Below are 25,149 nucleotides of genomic sequence, written 5' to 3'. Positions count from 1 at the left end.
CTGCCACAGCCTCTTAACCCCCGAGCCTCCTAACCCCATGCTCCGTGCTCTGAAGAGGGAAAGGTGGCCTGTCAGCCTGGCCTGTGTCAGGAGGGGCGTCCTGTAGGCATCTTCCGCAGCCCAGCCCCTGACTGGACCCAGCCCAGAGGCACCCGGGGTCTCTTTGCTCTGGGGGGAGGGCCTCCCCTCTGACACTGTGTGTTTCTCCTCCACAGTATGTGGCCTTTGCCTCCCTCTTCTTCATCCTGGTCTCCATCACCACCTTCTGCCTGGAGACCCACGAGCGCTTCAACCCCATCGTGAACAAGACAGAGATCGAGAACGTTCGGAACGGCACGCAAGTGCGCTACTACCGGGAAGCGGAGACAGAGGCCTTCCTCACCTACATCGAGGGCGTCTGCGTGGTCTGGTTCACCTTCGAGTTCCTCATGCGTGTGGTCTTCTGCCCCAACAAGGTGGAGTTCATCAAGAACTCGCTCAACATCATTGACTTTGTGGCCATCCTGCCCTTCTACCTGGAGGTGGGCCTGAGCGGCCTGTCCTCTAAGGCGGCCAAGGACGTGCTGGGCTTCCTGCGTGTCGTCCGCTTCGTGCGTATCCTGCGCATCTTCAAGCTGACCCGCCACTTCGTGGGCCTGCGTGTCCTGGGCCACACTCTCCGCGCCAGTACCAATGAGTTCTTACTGCTCATCATCTTCCTGGCTCTGGGCGTCCTGATTTTCGCCACCATGATCTACTATGCCGAGAGGATAGGGGCGCAGCCCAATGACCCCAGTGCCAGTGAGCACACCCACTTTAAGAACATCCCCATTGGCTTCTGGTGGGCCGTGGTCACCATGACGACGCTGGGCTACGGAGACATGTACCCGCAGACGTGGTCCGGCATGTTGGTGGGAGCGCTGTGTGCGCTGGCGGGCGTGCTGACCATCGCCATGCCCGTGCCCGTCATTGTGAACAATTTCGGGATGTATTACTCCTTAGCCATGGCTAAGCAGAAACTACCAAAGAAAAAAAAGAAGCATATTCCGCGGCCACCGCAGCTGGGATCTCCCAATTATTGTAAATCTGTCGTAAACTCTCCACACCACAGTACTCAGAGTGACACATGCCCGCTGGCCCAGGAAGAAATTTTAGAAATTAACAGAGCAGGTAGGAAACCTCTTAGAGGCATGTCGATCTGACCTTTCACCTCCGCCCCCTGTAGCGATGATTCCAGATTCAGTCAGACTGCTTCCTTAGTTCCATGGGTGACCCTGGACCCTGCGCTCAATCTCGAGGTGTGGAGTCTGGGGGCCCAGGGAGATGCTGGGCAGCCGAATTCACGAGGCAAGAGCCTGCTAGAACCTCACTGGTGGCCCCCGGTAAGGAGGTTAACATGCTGGTCTCGTGGGGTTCTGAAGAGATGACATGGCCCGCGAGGTTGCTGAGGACTCTCTTGGCAGGAGCCCCGGGGGCTCTGCTGCTTGGTGGGCAGGAGTGGAGCATGAGTCGCTGACTCAGGCCACTGACCCAGTGTCGGGGCAGGGCGGGGGCGGGTGTGATTCGGAAATGCCAGACAGCTGCTGATTTGGTCTTCACACGGCTCCCTTCAGGCCGTGCGTGTGTGGCACAGATGGTGCATGGGATCTGGCAGGAGGGTCCCTGCAAAGGCAGCAGCAAGGATTCTCCCCCCCACCAGAGCCTGTCTCCATAGCTGAGTAGCATTCCTGCTCTGATGCCGGCTGCCTAGCTCCAGGCGCGTCCTGGGAGACGCCTCTTGCCCTCCGTACGTAACAAGCTTACTTACCCCACAGCATGCGGAACCAACTCATCTTCCACCACCACTCTAGAGTTTAGCGTTTATCTTTAGGAACCTGTTGGAGTGACTCTAGCTTTCACGTTGTCTGTTTGGGTTGATGGTCAAGTGGGAGTTTCCGGTGGCCTTCTGATGGGAGCGGCTGGTGAGCGAAGGACTAGAGGGGGCCACCACCCGGCAGCTTAGATGAAAGCGCTACAGACCAGCAAACAACCTCCCACCCAGAGTTCTCCCCGTTTCCGGCGGTAGGGACTGCAGCAGCAATACATGACATCCCAACCAGTGTACGACCACTTTCCCATGAATTCAGTGGGGGTCAGGGAGGGGGGGAGGGGGGCCATGAAACAATACTAGTCACCGTGGGATATATTCTAATATTCCATGGCTAGTGGTTCGTTATGGGACTATCTCAGTTTTATGAGAACCTGCACATAGCACATAAAGTTGATCATGGGGCTCTGGTCCGAAGATATAAAGCCCATAGTCTACCTCTACCCATGGAATACCATCGACTTATTCTGTGGACACAGGGATTTGAAGGCAATGAACGACCCAGAGAAGAATGACAACACCAAGCTAAGAAGGAGTGCCGGGGCGAGGAAGGCTGAGTCAGTGATAGGTGGCGTTTAGTCTACAGAAGACACCCGTGTGCCCAGGGCAGGCAGGGGGGCTGTAGGCTAGCTCAGCCCTAGAGGAGCAAGTGCCGCCTGGCCTGGGTGGCCTCCCCCAGTGGGTGATTGACTCTCCCCCGATGGCCCCCACCCCCATCCTACTCCTGATCTGGCTTCATCCCACAGCTACGCTGCCCAGAGCAGTACCCCCAAGGCCCACTTCTCTGTCCGTGGGAACTTTCCAGCCCCTTCGCCTGGCCCCGTACCCCTCCCCACTCCCTGGGATTGCTGTAGGCACCTGAGAGGAACGTGGCTAGTGTTCTGGGCTGGGCCAGGGACTGGGCAGGGGTCTCAGAGGCTGGAACAGGGGGACCTGGCGTCGGGGGCGGGCTGGACTCCCCAGCCAAGGTGTGGCTCCTGCTTAGCAAGGCAGGCACGGGCCGAGGAAAGCCCCTGCCCCCCCTCCTGCTCTGGGTTAGCTGTAGCCCTTCTGTTCGACCTCAGGAGCCGCCATCATGGCAAGGAAAATTCCTGGGGCCCTAGGGGAGGGTCTGGGTGGGCCTAGCCCCCCAGCTTCACTCCAGACCCCAGCAGGAAGAGCTCAGCCTGAGTGGCATCACCATGGCGCTCCTTGGCCCTCTTCCACACCCTCCCAACGCTGAATCTTTCGGGATCGGTGCCTCAAATATAGGTGCCCCAGGCCCACCTGTCAAGGATCCCTGATTCACTCCAGTCAGGCGCAAATTCTTCAGTACTCCCAGACAATGCCAGTGTTCTCCATGTGCTGAGGGCGTGCATGCACGCACACACATACATACATACATGCACACACACCTACACATGCATGCACATGCACACACACGCGGAGTGCAGATGTGTGTGTGCTGGCAGGTACACTGGCCAGTCACAGGACACAAGCCCTCTTGCCGTGCCGCAGCAGGCCTGGAAAGCCTGTGCACTCCTGTTGGAGGCCCTGGGCCCCGTAGCCATGGCAGCCCTGCTCCTGGGAACCTCCTCGCTGCAGCCCCAGGTCTCAGGGATCCAGAGTGTCCTGGCTCGCACGGTCTCTATGGCTGAGGAGGTACTTGGGGCCCTTCCGAGCCTGCCCTCTGGAGCCCAGATGCCCAACTCCACCTACCTTTCTCCCTCCCATCCCCAAACTCTGCCCCGCCCCCTTTCCGAGTTCTCACGCTCCGGAGGGTGCTGTCTTGAGATCCCAGACCCCTCTGAGCCGCATACCTCACCAGAACACTCCTCCCTCTGAAAGCTGGTGTGTGAGACCCAGGTTATCACCAAGAGGGTGTGTGGGCCTTAGGGGGTGTCTCCTCAACCCGGCACCCCTGATTCCCTTCCCATTTGCCTCCTTTCCTGCTTGCAGCTATGGTCCTAGATGGGCGTGGGGTTTGGGTGAGTCGGTGAGTGAGTGTGGGGGAGGCAAGAGGTGAGGAAGGCAAATGTGGGGGAGACCGGACCCTGCAGGAATGGAGAGGTGAGATGCAGCCCCCCCGGGCCTTTCCAGTCTCATTCCACACCCAAGGGCAGTCAAGTGGCCTCAGTGAGGGCTGGGCTTCACCAATTCCACTTTTAGAACCTGGGTTGGGGCCAAGTGCAACGTGCTGGGCTCTAAGGGCACCCCCTACCTCCAGGGCTAGATCCCTGGGACTCAGGCAAGCCATCCCAGTCATGTCAGCAGCACCCTCCCCTCACCTCCACCTCTTGGTCTCTCCTGAAACCTCAGGTCTGTGTGTCTGTGAGGGATGATCTGGTCTCCTCTGTACCATGGCTGGCATGGCGTCAGTGTTCGGGGGATTCGTCTTGGCAGGGGTTGGAGGGCCTCACGGGGGAATGCCAGGAGGGCGCCCCTATGGTCAGGGACTGCCTAGGACTGACAGCCCAGGAGAAGCTGCTCCTCTCCCAGAAGAGGGGTCCCTCCCCCATCTGCAGTCGGGGGCCCAGACCACCTCCTCTGGGCAGTTCGGAGTGCTCCCTCTGTCCTGCCATGTGCATTCACATGTGTCTCGTCCATCCCTGCTTCTGTGATGTGGGTTGGTCCTCTGGGGTGCTGCGTCTGGGGCTGCAGGATCCCACCATAGGTGAGCAGCGAGGGGGCTGGCACGGGGGATGGGTGGTGGCCAGGTCCCCCTTCCTGCCCATGAGCACATAGAGCAGCAGTGAGGTCCCGAAAAGCCCCTGCCTGGGCCCCCTGGGAGCTACCACTGCAGCCTCTGGGTTCTGCCCTGAGTCTAAAGCGCCCCTGGCCCCAGCCCTCCACCCCTCCCCTCCTGGGCCAGGAGTGGTGTAGCCCCCAGGGCAGGGGAGGTGGCGGGGATTGGGACCACAGTGACCAGGAAGGGTGTGGGCAGGGCCCCTCCAAGCGGGCTGACCGAGTTTCTGCTCGGAGGCAGGACCAGGGTGGGCAGCGGGAGCCCTGAGTGGGGTCGGTATGGCCCCCAGGCAGGCGAAGGGGGAAGGAGCGGAGAAATGAGGGGCTCTGAGGGCCAGGCCTGGGTGTTCTTTTCTGTGTTGTTCACATGCTCTCTCTTTCTCTCTCTCCACTAATCATGTTTCTCTCTCTCTCTCCTCGTTTTGTTGCATGACTTGTGCCGGTTCTCGTGATTGTACTCTGCTCGTGTCTCTCACAGACTGTCCCCAGTTAGCCTGGGACTTTTTCCCCGAGCCCCAGGCTGGGCAGCCCCCTCGGGGCTAAACCCGAGGAAATTCCCAGCCACCCCTCCCACCCCGCCCCAGCCCTGCGTGCGCCCCTGGCGCGCCTGCTGCTGGTGTGAACAGTAAGTACCTCGGCGGTGCCTGGAGACCAGGGCACAGAAGCCAGCGTGCTGGCTCAGGGCCGGACATCGGGTTCTCCTTGCTCCAAAGTTTAAAAAAAAATGACCCTCTCGCGGACGCTCATCTCTCAGCCCATTTCAAAGCCTGGAAACCATCTTCGTGAGATGCTGCCCATGCTGCCATTTCATCATCACAGGCCCTCGGGTCTAGTGGGGGCCAAGGGGCCCTGGGCCAGGGGACGCAGGGCTCCCAGCCTCCTGGGGAGCAGCTGGGAGCCGAGGGCCCTGGTGGCCATCTCATCTAAAGGACGGGGTGGGGGCAGGAGGGTGGGGAGTCTTGGATGGGCTGGCACCTCTGGTCTTTTCCATGGCTTTCCCAGGTTTGGAGAGCTGGCCCCCCTTGGGTGGTCTCTCTTCCAGCCCCCCTCTGGAGTTGGGAAGGGAGAATGTTCCCAGTTTCTGAGAGATCACCGAACTGCAGATTAGCCAGCAGCCCAGGGAGCCTGGCTCCTTCACAGAGAGGGACATAAACACTCCCCCCCCCACCAGCCCTCAGGCACAGCCCCTTCTCAAAGGCCATGGTTGGGAGAAGAAGCAGGCTCCAGGGAGGGAAGGTGTCCAGTTCACATCCACCCAGGGATCCCTGATGGCTGCCCCCTGGCCGGACCCCTACAGGAAACCAGCCTCAACTCTGGGTCCTCTAAATGCTGTGGGAGCTGGCTGCCCCAGGGGCACAGTGTTGGGGGGCAGAGTCCGATGAGGGGTCTCAGGCTCCACCACCTACCTCTGACCCACCCCTGGGTAAGCCCTGCAGGCTATAGATACCTCCACTGACAGACGATAGCCAGTAGAGAGACAGCAAGTCCTGGCTCCCCTCCCAGACGGAGACGCTGCCTGGTAGGACTCGCTGTTTTCCCCTTGAGGAAACTGTGTGCAGGGTACTGTGGGCCCCAACTTCTGCCCCCTCATCTACAACCTCCTCCCTTAAACTTCCCTGCCCTCTCCCCAGAGACCCTTGGGAGGGAAGACGGGACCAGCCAGACTGGGAGGCAGAACCGGGCTTGTCTGTGCGCACACGTGTGTGCCCTCAGACACATCCCAAGTGCTAGGCAGCCCCCAGACCCCAGAGAGGCCCCAGCCCCAGTCACGTGGTATCAGAGTTACCTTGGTAACTGGCCTTTCTGGTTCAGAGTAAATTGGGGAGTGAAGCCCCTGGGATTTGTCAAGAAACGCACTGTACGTGAAATGCTTTGCCATCTTGTACGACAGACTTTTTTTTTAAGTTCCAAAATTATGATGGGATTTTTTTTTTTTTTGGATTTGCTTTACGAATAAACCTGATTGGTCCATTTCTCTTTTGACTGCCTGCCTCTTTGTAGTGACATGGTATGTACAAGGGCCGTGATCCCACCCGCGGGCACGCTGAGTGTGTGCACACGGAGAAGGATCACTTCTGCGTGTAGTTACATGATGTGAACAGGGTCATGGAAGAGGGTCAAATCGGGTGGAGACTGTCTCCAGCTTTTTGCCCCTCTTTAGTCTTTCAGAGGGCCTCCCCGTGTGGTCACGCCCCTGTGGGGTCTGTCTTCCCTTGAGGCTGTCACCCTAGAGGAAGTATTTGAGGAAACCACAGTGCCCACCCTGGAGACCGAGTCGGCGCCACCTTGGCCAGGAGAGTCTGCTTAGAGAGCAGAGAGCGTGGGGCAGGCTCAGTCCCCGAGAGTGATGGGCGGGGACAGAGGCCAACGGAGCTACCTCTGCCAGCTCCAGAGGCTGTCACGGCGCTGCTCCTGGACTTGGGAGAGGGAGAGCTCCCTGCTCTGGCCACGCTTCACCCTCACCAGATGTGCCCCAAACTTCCTCCCAGGTTCCTTCTCAGGCTACTGCAGAGGCCAAGGCTCGTCTTTCCCACCCGAGTCCATCAGCCACTGTTGTCTTTACACATCCATTTGCTCTGCTTTGCGGGGGATGCTGCCGAGAGGAGACAGAGGAATGGGAGCCCCTCCCAAATCCTGGCCGCTGTCACTGCCTCATGCCTACATTCCTGTTGCGCCTGTGCAAGCTGACTAGGACTGCTTGGGGCAGAGCGGGGTGGAAGACACTGGCTTGGTCTGTGTGGCGATCAGAGTGGACTGAGTGACCAGCTTAAGTCTGTGTGGGGATGGAGCAGATTGAGTGGTCATACTGGGTCTGCATGGGGGACCAGGAGACTGTGTGACCAGGCCTAGTCTGTACGGGGGATGGAGCATACAGAGTGACCAGATTGGGTCCATATGGGGGGATTGAGTGATCAGATAGGGCGTGGAGGGGGACAGTGTGAAGCGAGTGACCAGAGGGGATCCAAATGGGGCCTGGTGTAGAGCCGATCGACAGGGTCTGGATAGGGCCAGGGATGCCTGAGCAGCCGGCTTGGATGTGGACGGGAGGCAGCAGGGCTCTGGTTGGCAGCGGAGGGGTCAGAAAAGGCTGCCTCTCTGAACAGGAGTGTTTCTGCGTGTCTGTCTGTCTTCTCCCTGAGCTCTGTGTCTGGCCCTCTACCCATGACTGCATCCACACCATCCTGTCTCATTGGCCCCGCCTTGGACCTGGGGCCCGGCCCCCAGCACTGCGCTTGCTGGGCCCATCACCAACTCATCTTTTTGCAAACTTTGAGCAAACCCAGGAACCCTCCTCCCCAGCACTGTGGGCAGCCCAAGGGCTGCCTGAATGAGCCGGGGACCCCCAGCCTTGTGCCTCCCTCCATGGCCTGCTCGCTTTTCCATCCTCAGTTACCGGCTGCCCTTTGCCGATGCCCTACTTCTGGCCTGTTCCCCCCCCCTCCCCCACTAAACAGTTTTCAGTGTCTCAATAGCTTCTGCTTATATGTTTGAAGATTCCAAACTGAATGGGGAGGTGGCGAAGGCCGCGCTGGCGAACGAAGACTGCCCCCACATAGACCAGGCCCTCACTCCCGATGAGGGCCTGCCCTTTACGCGCTCGGGCACCCGCGAGAGATACGGACCCTGCTTCCTCTTATCAACCGGGGAGTACGCGTGCCCACCTGGTGGAGGAGTGAGAAAGGGTATGTAGAGGAGGCTGCCTGGCACCCCTGCAGATGGGTGGGCGGGGCGGCGGGCAAGGGGCGCTGAGGGGCCAGCAGGCACACTGAGGGGGGCAAGGAGCCCCAGGGTCGGCCCCCGGAGGTCTGAGTCCCAATGTTGTAAGTGGGATGGCAGGCTGGCGGAGAGAACCGGAGGTCCAGGCAGCTGTGGGTTGGAACTGAGCTGAGGGGTAGGAAGGGACTTGGGGACAGGCTGGACAACTACAGCCCCCAAGGCAGAGGGGTACCCGGGGATGTGGGAGGAGCCTCAACTCCCCCAGGCTGCTCTGGCAGATGGCAGGTCAGGCCCCAAAAGTAAAGTGATCTCCCCTGTCCCGTGGTTGAGGCGGGCGACGGGGTGGGCCTGGTCTGACCAGGACCCTGTGGGCTTAGCCAACCAAGATCCATGTTCTGAAAGTGGCATCCTTTAAAGAGAATCCACAGACCAGTGGGAGGGGAGGCATGAAGAGAAAGGTAGCTTCAGGGCTTGGAGGTGAGGCCAGTGTCCTTGCAGAGGTAAGGTATGTGCCAGTCAGAATACTGCTAGTGGCAGACAGAGAACTTGCCAAGAGAAGGTGGTTACGGAGGACTCTGAGCAACCCCTTCTGTCCCCAGCGCCCATCAGCCATGGCCCTGGGTGTGGTCAGCGCCCCCTTGTGGTTGGTGAAGGCTGAGCCCCGTGGCGGTCTCTGCTCAAAGTCTCCTTGGATCGGACCCTTATCTTAGGCTGACCCCCTGGGGAAAAGGCTTCCACTAGCGCTTGAGCATGGGCTGCGGAGAGGCTTGGGGTGGGGGCCCAGCGCACCTTAGCTCCATGCTCCAGGCATTGGCCAGGGCCTGGAAGGCAGAGGAAGCCATCCTCGGCACAGCAGACTGGCTGGGCGGCTCATGCATGTTGGGAAGCAGCTCACAGGCTCACACGGGGTGCATGCTGACCGGGGTGAGCAGGCTGGGCCAGATAGTTGGTTTTTTAGAGCAACAGTTGGTGTAGCCGGTGGCCATTCACAACTGCTCCAGTATTTGAAATGGTTCAACAATATGCAAGGAGAAAGCATAGAACTCAAAATAAAGAGCAAACCCAGAAGAGGAGAGGCAGCCCACAGGGAGACGGGGGAAGTCCTTCTGGTCACTGATGCTTAGTGTGCTCACCTGATCCAGGCTGGTCCCTGCTTCCTTGCCCGGCCTGGAGGTCCCTCGGACCCCAGTGCGGCATACCACCCCCCGCATGGTGCTGCATGGCAAGGGGGCTGCTGGCCCCGGGGGCGGGCCCCATCCTTGGCCTTCCATGGATAGGCCTGATGCTCCCCTTCACAACTGGCTTTTTCCCAAGTGGAGGCTCTAGAAAGCCAGGAACTGGGCAGCCCAGGGGGTTTCAGGGGATGGCAGGTAGACCATTCCCAGTGGCTGTGCTCTGCCCGGTAAGGTCTCGTGGGCTGCCTGTCTCCTTCATCTTGAATGTTGGATTAATCTGTGTGGCCTAAAAGAGCAGACAGGAGAGACTCTTTACTGGGCTTCCAGAAGCCCAGGCTGTGTGGGACAGAAGCAGCCTGTAGTGGCCAGGGAGTCCAGTGGCAACCACTGTCCACAGGTGGTACCCACTCCGCAGTCCCACAGAGGTACCAAGGGTGACGTGCCCCACCAGCATCAACCCGGCCCCGCTCTCATGGAGTCATGACGGCCGCCGAGGACTTGCTTTTCTCAGGATGATTCCAGGCCGTAAGCCATGTGCAGGGTAGAGAAGAGTTAGGAGCTTAACCCGTTCCCCCAGGAGGGAGAGAAAGAGGCGTGCTAGGCTGGCTCACTGCATGGGAGAAGCAAGCCAGCTGGAGAAGAATCTGCCTGCCTCTGCATGCGGCTGTTCTGTCTGTCCTCCTCCTTCCGTAAATACTAAGTACCAAGCGGGATGGGAAAGCCAAGAAGAGAAGCTCAAGTGTTAATTGTATTCTTTACATACAGATCTTTGCAAAGAAAGCCCTGTCATTGCTAAGTATATGCCGACAGAGGCTGTGAGAGTGACTTGACCAGGCGGCTTGGCCCAGGACACTGGTGGCTATTAAGCATCTGGGTGGACCTGCAGCCCCTCCTCACCCTCGGACAGAGTAAATTCACGCCATGCAGGTTTGCCGGACGAGTCCGAGTGGCCCAGGCCTTGTACTAGGACGGACGTAGCTTTTCTACGGCCAAATGGTAACTGACTGTAGAGGATTTGTTTTCCTTCTTTTCATTTTTTAAAAATTTTATTTTATTCGGGGAAGGGGTGGGATGGAAGGGTTCCTTAGCATGGCTTGCATGAAGTTCAACAGAAAAACCCAGCAATCCAAACCCACCAATCCCCTGCAACTGTATGATTACCCTAAACCACGACAACAACGAAGAGAAACAAGCAAGAGTCCTCTATTTTCTTTCAAAGCGCTTTCCTTTTATACATGTTGTTGGAGCCAAACTGTAAATGGCATTTGGTAGAAACCTGTACGTTTTGGGGGCGAATGGAGCGGGGGGCGGGGAGGGGTGGAGATGGGGAACGGATTGCTTCCCTTTTTGTACACGAGATTGAAATGGAGAGTAAAGGTTCCCACAAGGGCAGTCGGTCAGTCATCGGTCATATTGACCTCACCTTCATAGTTCATCTCTCACGCGGAAACTGAGAACTTTGCTCCAGATAGAATTGTGGAAACACACTGCCGCCTTCTTCCCTGTTTGGCATGCTTGCGACCCAGCGGACGTCTCCCCAAGACCCCTGACAGCGGCTAGTCTAGGTTGATTCGATCATCTTAGCGGTGTGTAGATTCAGTGCGACCAACTTTCATAACAAATTGTTCATAGTAGATAATCAACACCTTATGGATTTTCCAAGTGTTCCTTCAGAGCACCAAAAAGATCAGGACCGCGGGAGGGCTGGTCCTCCTCCACCTTTATTAAGGCACAACCCGGCATTGTATGCAATTTAGTACTTCAGAGTAAGAAAACTGCATGCCCAATGTTATGCAAAGCGATTCTAGCATGAAATAAATTTTGTATCACGGTTTCTGTATAGTCTAAAGCAGATTTGTTTTCCTGAAGCAATCGGAGGTTTGCAGAGACACACTTCTGCATCTCGAATAAATATAGTATTTCCCCAACAGAAACAGAGGACAGTAGCTTGGCTTTGGTCTGATTCTAAAATTAGTGGTGGGGTAAGGGGTGGGGAAGGATGATATTTTTGAAAAACACATGCTTGAGATGAAAAAAAAATGCAACATCTCAAGCTCTCACTGCAGCTCGCAACATTTCCTGGAAAGAGAGCAATGCTGCTTTAGTTCAACACCCTCCCCTCCCTGGGCCCTGGCCCTCAATAATAAACAGCTGACATTGGAGATGAAGCATGGATTTGGGTTTTTATTGCCTTTGGCAGTGTCGCGATTCAGTTCTGGGCCCCTGGTCAGGCCCTCTGTGGCTGGGCTGGGGTGAGCCTGAGCCCGGGCTCCTCTGATCTCAGGGACCCACCCAAGGTGCTGGCTGTCCTCTCACTGGGGGAAAGCCAGGACTGCCACCTGCCCCCCAACCTGCAGATCCTGTTGGGTGGGGAGAGGGAGGCAGCTCTCAGAAGGAATCGGTCAAAAATGGCACTAAGACGAGCCCATCCTCTAGGGGGTTCACCAATACGGAAACTTCTCCGTGGATCCATGCCATATTCATGACTCCTTGAGTCTGGTTTTGTCGGAGCTCCCAGCTCCCGCCCCCGCCACTGCCCCTCATGCAGACCATGGTCACCTCCCTCCTAGGGCCATTCTTGAATCTGATGGAGCCAGAGGCAGGGGTCTGATTGGTCCCTTGCCGGGCCCAGTCTGGTGGTCACCTCATCACACACCCCTCCCTCAGCCTGAGGCATCTTGGAAGGGGTGGAGCCCTCTCCTAGGGATGCTGATTTGCTTGGGTTGTTCACTTGGCTTTGGCTGGGGGTAGAGTGGGGGACTGGAGTTCCAATTCTTTTCCTATCCATTCGAGAATCTCCGGTGGAAAGTCCCTAATGGTCATGGCACCCCACCTCTGAGCATTTTACAGATAAGGAACTGAGGCCCAGAGGGGAGGGATCTGACCAGGGCCACAAACAAATGGGGGTCAGTTTCCCCTGGATTTCCGTTCCCTGATGCCTCCCAGCATGGCCAAGACAACGATCATATGGGTGGGTGGGAGGCTGAAGGTGGGTGTCGCATTCTCACCCAATAGTTTCTCACCCCTCTAAGCATTTACCTCACCAATGTGGGGCGGGGATCAGTGGAGCAGTGAGCATGGCAAGGCCTCTGCCCACGGGTTATGCAGCCGCAGAGCTGCCAGACCCACACCACGTATGTAACAGCCATTCATAAGCGTCAGGATGTAGAAGCCAGGTAGCCTCCGCGGCTGCAGGGAGGGCAGAGTTCCCGCTCGCCCTGGAGGAGGTGCCTCTGGTGGACTCAAGTGGGACTTGACACGTGGCCGTTTGGAATAGGGGTTTTCAGGGACACAGCAGCTAACGGGGAACAGGGATTAACATACATTGAGCTTCTGCCATGTGCAGGGCATCTGAGACAAGTGGTCTGATGATGACCCACAGTAATTCAACAAGCTCATCTTAGAGGCAAGAGAACAGGCGCAGAGAAGTAAACGGCTCAAAGCCACACAGCCAATGAATGATGAAGCCAAGATTTTAACCCAGGTGGTCTGACTCCAGAGCTCAGGTGAAGCTGTCTCAAGCTAATTGAGGCCTTGCTGGGGCTGGAGATGGAATTGATTGGAACACTGGTCCTGAATCCCAGGGCCCTCAGGCCATGGGTATGACCGAAGGCCCACTGACACACTGCTCTGAGCCTTCCATGCACACATCTGACCACCTCAATTTTCTGCACAAACACCTGTTGCCCTAAGAATGAAGTCAGAGCTCCTTAAATTGGCTAGCAAGGCCCCCCGGCTCTCCTCTCCCAACTCTCACCTCTCCGTGCTCTGGCCGCTGGGAAATTCGAACCCTGCCGCAGTTATACGTGTGCCCCTTAGGACCTGGAACCCCATCCCATTTCCTGACTCACTGTCTACCTCCCAACTTCAATTTCTCACTAAGTCACTTCACTCAGAAGTGGTGGATGGTGATGGAGGGCTTTACTCTGAGCCCCAGGCCTGGATTCACCGTTCTCAAGCACAGCCTCATCGAATTTTGGCCTGATGGTCCACTGGGACCGAAGGTGGTAGGGCGTCAAAGGAAGCCGGGGTGCCTGCAAGGGGAGACTGTGTGTGGTAGGTTAGGATGTAAACATCCTGCTCACGCCTGGTACGTGGCCGCCCTTCGACAATCACTGCAGGGGCTGCGGGCCCAAGACCTATGAGCACACGATGGGGTCTCACTCCCCTCTCCTTTTCCCTTCCCTCGTTCTCATGGGGTGCGGCGGTGGCGGGGTGAGGGATATGAAGGCCAATCAACTTAGTCTATAGGGAAAAAAAGTCATTCTTAGAAATGAGTGGGCATTTTCTCATTAGCTAATCACTGTCAAATGGTTGTGCTATCCACAGCGTAGTTATCAAACATCTGTAAGAGATAAAAGCAGAGGATGGGTAGGGGTGAGGGGATCGCAGAACCCACTCGTTTAGCCTCCTCACCTATGGTGACCCTAACATGCTTATTGGGTACTTTCTCTGTCCCAGGACCTGTCCTTAATGAAGGGATTCCAGAATTGACCAAGACCTGGTCCCTTGCTCTTGAAGAGCTCAGAATCTAGCAGAAATGAGGGGCTTGGACATCTACAAGTCTGAGAATAACCAGTAGGGTTCAAAGGGTCCCGAAAAGAGTCTGGGAGACACTGTCAACAGACCCTCACCCCGCTGGTGCTTTCAGGCACTCATCAATCTGGCCAGTGAACTGATGCAGAGAAGCCCGTCCGTCACTGTTGGGGAGGGAGAAATGGAGGAACTGGAGGGAACTGGACAGTCTGTGGTGCCATCCGGTGCCAAGAGCCATTCACTCTTGCATGCGTGGATTAGCTGGGTTCCACATGCTTCTAAGAAGGGTCTGGCTCAGGTTCCGAGCAAGGCTCCGAGATTTAGGGCTGAGGCACCACCCCACCCTGTTTTAGGCTGGGAAGGAGCCCCGAGACACTTTCTTGTGCCCATAGGGAAGCCTTGGGAGGGGCATTAGAGCTCAGCAGCAGAGGACTTGGGATTTGGGTTTCTCCCAGCAAGTGCTGAAAGAGGTAGGGGGAACTCTGCACGGCCGTGCAGCGCGAGTGTACGCTCCTCGGGAGTGTAAACCCTGTCTGGGAGGCATGGGCCTGAGGACTTACCCACATGGGATGGCCTTCCAGTGCAGACCACCCGGTCTGTAGGACAGTGGGTGGTGGCCAGTAATGGTGGACTCGCTCCACTCTGGGTCATCTCTGGGCCATCCAATTACTCCATCTCTGAAGGCTGGGTCACCTTGGCCAGACCAGCTCAGAGTGCACAGAGATGTCCTTCCTTCCATTCTGCAAGGGCTTTAGAGCTGTACTGGCCTCTGCTGGTTCTGGGAGGGGGGGGACAAAGGGCTTTGCTGGCCAGGGCAGCGATGTTTCTAGGGTACGATACTGGGGGCAGGACTCCACGTGCTGGTGTTCAAGGTCAGCCAGTGGCCGTGGGTGGTCTCTAGGTGCAGGCCTGGGGAGCTCAGGATGGCCCTAATCCCCAGTTTCCTGAGTCGAACCCCCACTGGTCCCAGGGCCACCCCTTGTCTGGCTCGAGGCCCTGGATGGGTCACCTCCCAATCAGGACCCTGCGCCAGGAGTGAGGTGTATGGCCTTGACATGGTCCCTTCCCCTTTTTAGGCCTCTGTTTTCCCACATGAACAATGAAAACGTTGGATAAGATCAGTGGTTTTAAAACTTTCTCAAGGACCCCTTTGTCAAGTGAACTCTTACGTGAAGCCTGTTACACAGTGTAGATTGAAATGAGGCTACTGTGAATAAGGTGGGGGGGGGGACCCAGACCTCTGTCTACTTGGCCTTCGTTTCCCCACAGCCCACAAGGTGGCCACTGAGTTCTCAGGAGAATGCTGTCAGTCTCAGGAGACTGCTAGGGTTCTAGAATGCAGTTTGACGGCCACTAGCCTAGAAGGTCATCACAGGTCCTCCAGCTGTGGTGTCCTGGGGTTTCATAACATCCTCAAGCCCTTGGAGCCTAGTGCTCCCAGATCCAAACGCTCTCCTGAGTCACAGGGAGGTGGTGTGGGACACGCCACAACCCTGGCTGGCTAGCTGGAGACACTGCCACTCAGTCCTCTGGGGAAAGCCACTTTCTGAGGCCCTCTGGCCAAAGGCCTGCTGCCAGCCACAGCAGAGAGAAAGCTGCTATGTCCCCCAGAGCCATAGCTGCCACCCGGGGAAGCCTGAGGCCTGGGGTCTGGCCTGCTCCCCATTTCATGTGAGGGCCCTCCTCCTGCAGAGGCCAGGACCTGGGGGCAGATGTCAGGGGTCAGGGTCTTTCCCTGCAGAACCCCCTTCCCACGCTGTGTCTGTCCCTCACCCGAAACTACAGCTTGGCAATTACAGTCACACAGACTAGCTCCAGAGTCCTTCCTGGCTCAGATGAAGACATTGATCTTGGGAGTTTCATTGGTTCTAGATTCCTTTGTTTGTCCCATGGATCTCCTCTGCCCGGTCTTTCCAGAAGTTTTGTCTCTTCCTCCACTTACTCATCTATACTTCCTCCACCCCCCACCCTCCCTCCAGAGCCTTCTCCCTTAGTCCTGGTCACCAAGACAAGAACTCCTTCCTGTCCAAGTAACCAGCCACCTGATCAGGGTTCCTCGATATCCTTGAACCAGCAAACTACATGCTCTGGGTGCTGAGAATGAGACCCCAGGAGAGGCTTGTGGCTGCCCTAAGCATGGCCTATAGGAACCTTTGTCTTGCTGAATCAAAGCCTGCTGGGGCAAAACAACCACTGGGGACAGAGCTGGGCTTTCTGTCCTCACCAGCTAGGGACAGGCTGGAGCCTTCCTCTGCTTCCCATGTCCTTGGGTGAGGACTGAACCCTCATTCTCACATGCTGGGCAGAAAGGATGTCCATTCCTTGAGCCCAGACACGGGGCTCCTATCGTTCCCGTCTGGTCAGCCCACCCAGAGTGCCTCCTGAATCCTTCGCAGGCCAACACCGCAACCTGACAAAGCATTTCTCTGGGGACACTTTGGGTGGGTAAAGTTGCTTTATTAAAGGGTCTCTGTCACAAGCCCCCCATTTCTGAACCTGTCAGATTGGCTTTGGGGAGAAGCTTCTGCATGTCTGTCTTTCCAGTTTCTCTCTTGGTCCATGGCTTCTTGAGATCCGGCTTCCTTGGTGGCATCTGGGAAAGGATCAGTGTCCCTGGGGCGCTGGCCCAGGGCAGGGAGGGCTGGCCGCTGGCAGAGGGCCAGGGAGTGGCCGGCCCCACAGCCCACGCGGAGTCCCGACAATGACCGCAGAGCTGGCACGGGCTTTGGGGCCCAGACGTTGGCTTCGGTGCCGTCCCCGCACATGCCGTGCTCGTTCCAGCCCCAAGAGTAACACGTCCCGCCTGCGAGGGAGAGACGAGACTGCTGTAGACATGGTTCTGGGGAACAGGGCCAAAACACTCACCCTGGGGGCGCAGGTGTCACCGCAAACCCCCAGTTTACGCAGGAAGAAACCAAAGCTCAGCCACACCTGGGGGCCCGCTCGCCATCTCTGCTTCCTCCCCTGCCCTCCTAAGTCTGCTCTTTTCTTCACTCCCACCAGCCCACAACCATTCAGGTCCCAAACCTGGCTCTCCTCCGTGGCCCCTCCCTCAGTGCCACCTCCCACCCCCACACCTGCATCTCCCCCCACCACGAACACACACACACAATCCTAGACCTGCCAATTCTGCCTCCGAAAGTCTCTCAAATCCTTCCACACCTCTCCATCTCCACCGCCATCACCCTGATCCCAACCCCATTTTCCCTCATCTGGGCCACACCAGTAGCCAACTAACTAACTGGGCTGCTCGCCAGCAACTCTGATCTTCAAAGAGCATCAAAACAATCTCTGAGGATGCAGATCTAACCAGGTCACTCCCCTGCTTCAACCCTTCACTGAGTTCCCCCACCCTTAAAGGCCTTTCCTTGCCTGTGAGGCCCTGAGTGATCTGGCTCCGGACCAGCCTGCTGGGGTCCCCCTGCACAACTCTCCCCACCCCACTGCATGCCAGAACCCCTGCCTTCCTTCAGTCCCTGAAATATGCCCTGTGGGGCCGGCCTTTCTCTCCAAGTCCTGGCTTTGCTGGGCTCCACAACCCCCATCCTCCAGAATCTGTTTAAATCATGCTCAGAGGCCAGATTCCCCGGCACCCGATCAACTTGGAATCTTGTCATTGCCCTTGTACTTTCCCTCACAGGCAGCGGATAGATGGTCTGGGTGGTGATGTGTTTACTATCCCCTCCTCACTAGATTGTCTGCCCTACAGTGAGAGAAGGAACACATATGTTCTGCTCACTGCCCTGTCCCCACCTGCGGCTCAACAGGGGTTTGCTGACTAGATCAAAGATTGAAGAACTCAGAGTCCTACGGCCAACCTCCAAGCCAGCATTCGAGCACAGGTCTCTCTGACAGCCTGTGATGCTCCCACCCCATCACAGCACCTCTTCCTGGGTTTTGGACCCTAACTAAACTCGCTCACACTTTTCTGTAGTTGTTTAAAAAAATTTTTTTTTTCTGGATATAAAAGTAATACATCTTCATGGTAAAAAGGGGAAAAAAAGAAAAATATGGATAGGTGTAAAGAAAAGCAGACTTCTAGAATCTTGCCCACTGCTATGAATATTTTACGTATCTCTTTCAAACCTTCAATCTGTGAAACTTGTAAATATTTGTGTATCTATTGTGTTGTTTTTATGCCTTAATAACACAAGCATTTCTCCGTAGAACTGGGAATTGTTCAAAAAGTAAATTTAAAATAATTTGAAATTTTGAAAAAGCTCAATATGCAGAAAAGTACAAAAAATAATTTAACAGAAAGACATATTCCTCAATCAGCTTCAGAACATTAGTTACCATTTTGCCATATTTGCTTCAATTATAAAGATACAGTTTAAGACCCACCTCCCATCCTTGGCCCTCCATCCATTCCCTCCTTCCTGGAAGTAACCACTATTTGAAGTTGGTGTACGTTACTTGCATGCTTGTTTTATATTTTTCTACATGTATGTGTCCTTAAATATTATATAAAAATTTTAGTTTGTTTTAAAGATTTACATAAGTAGTGTCATTCAAATATGTGTCTTCTGTTATGACTTGCTCTTTATACCATTGTTTTTGAAATCTCTCTGAGCTGATAGTTACAGATTTAGCTCATTTATTTTAACTGTGCATAGTACATAGCCCATTATGCATAAGTCATATTTTACTCATCCATTTCCCTTCTGATGGACAGTTCTTTAATGATGATAATTGTTGCTACTTTATTACACATTATATATTACAATATATAATATACCATAATATTTTACTACAGTACTATTACTACTGTTGCTACTATAAACAACACTGCAGTGAACATCCTGGAACACGTATCCTTGTACAAATTGGTGTTTGTGCACATTGATCCCTAGAAGTGTGATTGTGGCGGAATCACATGTTCACATTTACCAGGTGTGGCCAAACAGCTCTCCACCATGGCTGTAGTCCCATCATTTATGGTCCCATCAGCAACGGATATGAATTCGTTTCCCTCTATCTTTGCCTTTAAGACTCTTGCTATTCTGATTAAGTACATGTGATTAATTTGCATTTTCTTGACTACTAGTGAGATGGAGCATGTCTTTATGTTACTAGCCCTAAATTGCTTTTTCTATGAATTGCGTGTTTACATTCTTTGCCTGTTTTGCTCTTTGTTTGCCTTTTTCTTACTGATTTATAAGTATTCTTTGTATATTCTTTTGTTTATATAATTGTTATAAGCATTGCATGTGTCTTCTCCCAGGAGTCTGTGGTGTCTCTTCACTTTGTTTATGGTCTCTTTTGTTGTCCAGATTTATGTAAAATGACTGCCTAATTGCCCATTATGGAGATTAAACAATTTCCTTAACCTGTATCCTATTATCAGATAGATAGGCTGTTTCTAATTTTTCATTATTTTGTATAACATTTCTGTGAACATCTTTGTGCGTGAATCTTTGTCTACATCTCTATTTTCTCAAATTAGATTCTTAGAATGGGAATTCCTGGTCAAATGGTATGGACATTTTTGAGATTCCTGAGTCTTGTTTTGAGTACTGCCAGAATACTTTGCAGAAAGGCCACTTGAATACAACTACAACAGTCTGTGGGACTCTCTGTATCACTCAGCATTGCCAGTATTCATTAGTTATTATAGTATTTAAGAACCTTTTCTAATTTGAAGACAAAAACGGTATCTCATTATTTTTATTTGTACTTTTCTGATTCCCACAGAAATTGAAAAGTAATTCTTATTTTCCTCACATATTTGAATTTCCTCTTTTGTGTATTGTCTGCTTAATACATTTTTCCTGTTTCATATAGAAGAGTTTAAGTGCTCAGACCCAAGATCCAGATGGCCTGGGTTCAATCCCATCTTCTCCATTTATTAGCCGTGACCTTGGGCAAGTTACTTAGCTTCTCTGAGCCTCAGTCCCCTCATCTGTTAAATGGGGATAATAATAGTACCTTTATCAGAAAGGTTATAAATATTTATTCATTTATAAGGATTAAATGAGCAAGTATATATAAAATACATAGTATAGTAGTCCACCCTTTTGTGCAGGGGACACTTTCCAAGACCCCCAGTGGATGCCTGAAACCATGGAGAGTACCAAATTCTATGTATACTGGTTTTTCCTATACTCATGGGCATGTAGCACGTACAGTGTGGATGGGCTGGACAAAGGGCTGATTTACATCCTGGGTGGGATGGAGCACAACAGAGCAAGATTTCATTACACTACTTGGAATGGCACGCAATTTAAAAGAGTTGTTTATTGCTGGAATTTTCCACTTAATATTGTCTGACTGTGGTTGACAGTGGGGTAACTGAAACCACTGAAAGCAACACTGCGGATAAGGGGGCACTACTGTACTAAGTGAAAATTTGCTGTTGTTGTTGTTCTCAAGAGCCTTATTGTTTTAAAGATTTTTATTTTAAGAATATTAATTCTATGCCGTATCTGGCATAACTATTTTTTCTCAGTTTGATTTAAAATTTTGTTTTAGGTCTTTTGATGTAAAACATAAAGTTTATGGTTCTAGGTAGTACAATTTCTTGTTTTTTTATCTTATCATTTCTTCTATAGTTTGTAAGAACTGAAAGCCTATCCCTATCCAGATCAGAAAATATTCTTTTGATTTTTTTCAATGATCTGAGTTTCTTAACACATCTTTACATTTCACTCATTAACCACTGAAAATCTGTTTTGCAGACCGCTCTTTCACAGAGGGAGGCTGGCTGGCCCAGGATTACCCTTCTCTTTCCTTTTCCCTGGTAGGAAGGCAATCATTAGCCAAGAGCTTGGGCTTGGGGAAACACAGATGTCTGCCTGTTTGGCACATGAATGAGGAAATGCACACAGAGAGGATGAACCCCAGGCCACAAGTCCTGCAGTTAAGCAGGAGTTTCAGCCAGGTGGATCTGAGGCATGAGGTGGAGAATGGAACAGGCTTGGTACCTGCGGGCCTAGCACGGCACCTGGCATGGGCTTTGCGCCCAGCCCTGGTGAGTGGCACCAGCTGACGGTCAGCAGGAATGGGGGTGGGAGGAAGCCAGCGCTGACCTACCAGCAGGACGCGGCACAACGGGCAGCTGGCAGGTCCCTCTCCTCCTGCCAAAGGAAACGCTCTAAGGAAGCCTGTTTGGGGCCGGGGTAGCCCACTGGGTTGAGAAGCCTGGCAAAGGCTCAGATACAGTTTCCCCCAGTACTTCCAAAGAAGCTGACTCAAGGTTAGGTGCTTTATATTCTTTATCTCATTTAATTCTAACAACCTTGTGAGGCAGCCACGTTTTATAGATTATTCTCATTTTATAGTTAATGAAACTGAGGCGCTAGACCCAGACAGTGTGGCTCCGGCATCTGTGCTAAACTCTGCATGTTCTATACCAGGGCTCGCCAGAGTTATTCTATGAAGGCAAACAGTAAATACTTCAGGTTCGATGGTCTCATTCGGTCTCTGTTGCATATTCTTATTCTTTATCACAAGCCTTTCAAAATCATTCTTAGCTCGCAAGGCCGTACACAGCAGGCCCGTGGGTTGTACTCCGTCAGCCCCTGGTATATATATAATACATACTGTGGACTGTGCTATGCTGTCCTGGGTCCCACATCACCACACAGCTGTGTGACAATGGTACATCTGTCCCCAGCTACCTCACAGGGTTGCTAGGAGGAGGCCTGCATGTGCTGATGTACATTTAATGCCCTGGCACAGTGCCTGACACATGGTGACAGCTCACACCCACGTATGAAGCAGACCATGGGGAAAGGAGGAAAAGGCAAGGAAGGCCATGCTGGTGGCAAACCTTCCCAGCAGATGGGAAGGCCTAGGGTGGAATGACAAGTCAGGGGTTCCCCAACACTTTAAACAAACCTCCTATAGAAAGAAACCAGGCTGCTGAACTCGGAGAATGAAAGATGGGCCACCCAGTAACAGAAGGACTCACACAGGACATTTTTCAGTTCTGAGCTTCTCCAGCATTTTAGAATATCTTTCAAGCACACCCCCTGTCCCTCACCCTCACTTAGGGCCACCTATTCAGCGGCACAGTGAAGATGGAAAGGCCGTCTGGACTCAGCAAGATGCTACTATGCAGGCTGTTCTCATGTAGAGGTGAGGGGAAGGACAGCCCATGATACGCCTCTTCCTAAGCTAACTGGAATACGGGACACCCAGTTTTCGAAACAGGTGAGTTCATGATGATTCCTGGCATGACAGAGGACTCTCTGCAGTGTGCCCGGCACTCGCCAGGTTCTTGAGGACACTGAGATCCCATCTGATTGGTCTAGATCTGTTTTACTGGCCCCGGGGCACATGGCTGAGCCTTGGGTGGAGAGCTCATAGTTACAGAGGGATTCCCTAGCCTCTTCAGAGTTTGGGCCCTTGCTCACAGGGCTAAGTGGAGTTGATGCAGGCTGTGACAAGTGACAAAGCTCATGGCCCACCACACTTGCGTCAGCCTAAGAGCCCTGCAGGCAGCGGAACCTCAGGGCTGGCAGGGTCCCCAGCACAGGCTGGACACAGTACCCAAATCTGTTCAGGTCTTGTGGCACCTGCTTGAGCTTCTTGGCAACCTGGGTCCTCACAGGGCCTTATGGTGCTGGGACTGCAGCCCAACTCTAGGAAGGCGGCAGCGTTTCTGCTGGAGGGTCTTGCCTAGGAGGGGCAAACACCTGAGTATGTGTGACAGAAACTCCTGGTTGTCCCCGAACCACAGAATGGAGACTACCTTTCCCAACCTCTGTTGCAGCAGGGCGTGGCCAGTGAGATTTGAGCTGAAATGTTCTGTAGTAGCTTATGGGATCCTTCCTTCAAAGACAGATGGCGTGTGCCCTTTGCCCCTTCCTCCATCCTGTCACTGGAAATGTGGATGTGATGGCTGGAGCTCTAGCTGCCACTTCTGACCATGAAAATGAGGGCTACAACCTAGGGATGGTGCTTCTCAGTTTCACATAAATGTTACCTTAATTCTCACAGCAACTCTCTGAGGTGTTCTTACCTCCATTTTACAGATGAGGAAACTAGGCTCAGAGAGGTGAAAGAACTTGTCCATGGTCATGTGGCCGCCCTGATCAGGACTAGGATCCAGGACTCCTGAGTCTCTGGCTCCTTCACTAGTTCCAAAACGGTAACAAAGTCACCGAATACTTAGTGTATGCCAGGCCCTGTGATAAGCACTTTGTACGTATTAATTCACTAAATCCTCACAAGACTGTGAGGTACAGCCTAACACACCAGGGAGGTGGTATGAACTGTGCAAGGTCACATAGCTGGTGAGAAGCAGAGCTGAACTGAAACCCAGGCAGTAGGACTCCAGAACCTCTTCTGTTAATATATATTGTCCTCTCTAGCCAAACCTCTGTTCCTCAGATAATGAAGAAAAGGTAGAGAGTCATGGCACACTTGTACAGGAACAAGGCCAGGGATGGCAGGCCAGAGCTCTAGCTGGTGAGAGAAGCACTCTGAGGAGGAGCAGAAACCCCTCCGAGCCCTTGTGAGCGCTGGGGCTGAGGCAGAGGCAGCTGCAGCAGGCCCTGCCGCACCCCACCCCCGTCCGCATCTGGTGGGGTGGAGAGAGGAGGGCGGGATGGTGCGAAAAGTTAGGCAGCCAATGGTTCACCTTGTCTCTTGCCTGTCAAGGACCTAGGCCTCACAAGGCCTCACAAGGACCTCGGGCACCAGGCAGGGCGCTCTTCTGCAACACCAAGCAGAGGGAGAGAGAGAGAGACAGGAGGAGTGAGGTCTGAGCGCCTCACGCAGAGGAAGTCTCTGGATTCGGGCAGGTGGTCAATGCCAGTGTGGACGGAGCTGGCCTTGGAGCCGGGCAAATTTGGAAGAAACTTCTGAGTGTCTAGCTGCCCAAGCTCATGAGTATCCCACCCTTTGGGCAGTAATTGGTGGTCCCTAGGTCCTGCTGTGAGCAAGGAATTCAGGCCTCCTGAAGTGTTTTGGGTCTAGGTGGCAACCTCAGGACAGAAAGAAGAGGTTCAGGTTCTGATCCTCTCTCGCTTGGACAATTACAAAAGCTAGTTTCTTCTGAGGTAGCTGGCCTGGGTGGGGGAAACCAGGCTGAAACACAGCATGAACTAGGTCTTCCCATGAACAATTTCCTGTCTCCCCACTACCTACAATGGGCCTCTTATCTGGCTCTCAGGGCAGCCTGTCCCTCTTGGCCGCATCACCGCTCTTTCCTCTGTTCCAGCCCCATGGGCTCGCTGCTGCTCCCTGAGTTCACCCAGGCCTTTCACACAGTTGTGATTTTGCTCAGATGAATCCATTTATCTCATCATGTGGACGCCTCTTCTGGCTTGGGCCGTGTATGGACAAAACACCCCAAAGAGGAAAATCCAGTTTCTGCCCTGGGGCTCCCAGGCCACTAGGGTAGACAGCCATGGGGAATGACGATTACAGGGACCAATGGCATGTGTATGCAAGGAGGCTGGCACAACGGTGTTTACTGTAGCATTGTTTGTAATCGTGAAAGACTGGGGGGAAACCCCTAAATACTCATCAACAGAGGAGTGTGTAAAGAAACTACAGTTTGACCCTACTGTTGAATAATATACAGCTATTAAAAATAATGAGGTAGGGCTTCCCTGGTGGTGCAGTGGTTGGGAGTCCACCTGCCGATGAAGGGGACGTGGGTTCGTGCCCCGGTCCGGGAGGATCCCGCATGCCGCGGAGCGGCTGGGCCCGTGCATCTGGAGCCTGTGCTCCGCGGTGGGAGGGGCCGCAACAGTGAGAGGCCCACGTACCGCAAAAAAATAAAAATAAAAATAATGAGGTAGCACTCTGTGGCCTGACATGGCAAGATATTGCAGACATTTTTAAGAGAAAATAGGCTGCAGAACAATATAGAGAGTATGATTCAATTTATGCAAAGCCCCTATATATTTCTGTATGTATAGATCCTGAAGAATACATCCCAAACAGAGAATAGTCTCTGAGGAAGAGAGGGAGAAATGGGGGAAGGGCAACTGAGATTTTCTTTGTTGTGTGTTCATATATTTTAAAAAGCAGTAACACAGGATGATGATCAAAAAAATAACAGTATTTCTAACCGACAGAGGTAGCATAGAGAGGATGATACACTCTATTGGGAGGGGAGGCAGGTGACACTGAAAGTTCCAGGGGTTAATTCTTAGCTGGGTTTTGAAGGATGAATAAGAGTTTACCAGTCTTAAA

General features: G+C 53.6%; 2 protein-coding genes across 10 annotated transcripts in view; one reads left to right on the top strand and one right to left on the bottom strand.

Annotated features, from left to right (window-relative positions):
* The window catches only part of KCNC1 (potassium voltage-gated channel subfamily C member 1), a 45,779-nt gene extending 34,149 nt beyond the window's left edge, over nt 1–11,630 (top strand). The window contains exons 2-4 of the mRNA XM_067749706.1: nt 216–1,149; nt 8,065–8,253; nt 10,228–11,630. Of these exons, the coding sequence (XP_067605807.1) occupies nt 216–1,149; nt 8,065–8,253; nt 10,228–10,292 (1,188 nt within the window). The 3' untranslated portion in view covers nt 10,293–11,630. The remainder of the gene's footprint in view (nt 1–215; nt 1,150–8,064; nt 8,254–10,227) is intronic.
* SERGEF (secretion regulating guanine nucleotide exchange factor) overlaps nt 1–25,149 on the bottom strand; it is a 237,165-nt gene that overhangs the window by 2,226 nt on the left and 209,790 nt on the right. For 4 of the 9 annotated variants that reach the window (XM_067749707.1, XM_067749708.1, XM_067749710.1 and 1 more), the window contains one exon: nt 16,435–16,801. The exons of 2 other annotated variants lie outside the window; for them this stretch is intronic. In XM_067749707.1, coding sequence (XP_067605808.1) covers nt 16,458–16,801 — 344 coding nt within the window. In that variant the 3' untranslated portion in view covers nt 16,435–16,457. Of the gene's footprint in view, nt 1–16,434; nt 16,802–25,149 lie in introns of those variants that run through there. 3 more of the 9 variants (XM_067749714.1, XM_067749717.1, XR_010946121.1) reach the window with 2 other exon arrangements.

This window comes from Pseudorca crassidens, chromosome 9 (genome assembly GCF_039906515.1).
Source record: "Pseudorca crassidens isolate mPseCra1 chromosome 9, mPseCra1.hap1, whole genome shotgun sequence".
NCBI lineage: Eukaryota > Metazoa > Chordata > Mammalia > Artiodactyla > Delphinidae > Pseudorca > Pseudorca crassidens.
This window is presented reverse-complemented; position numbering and strand designations above follow the sequence as displayed.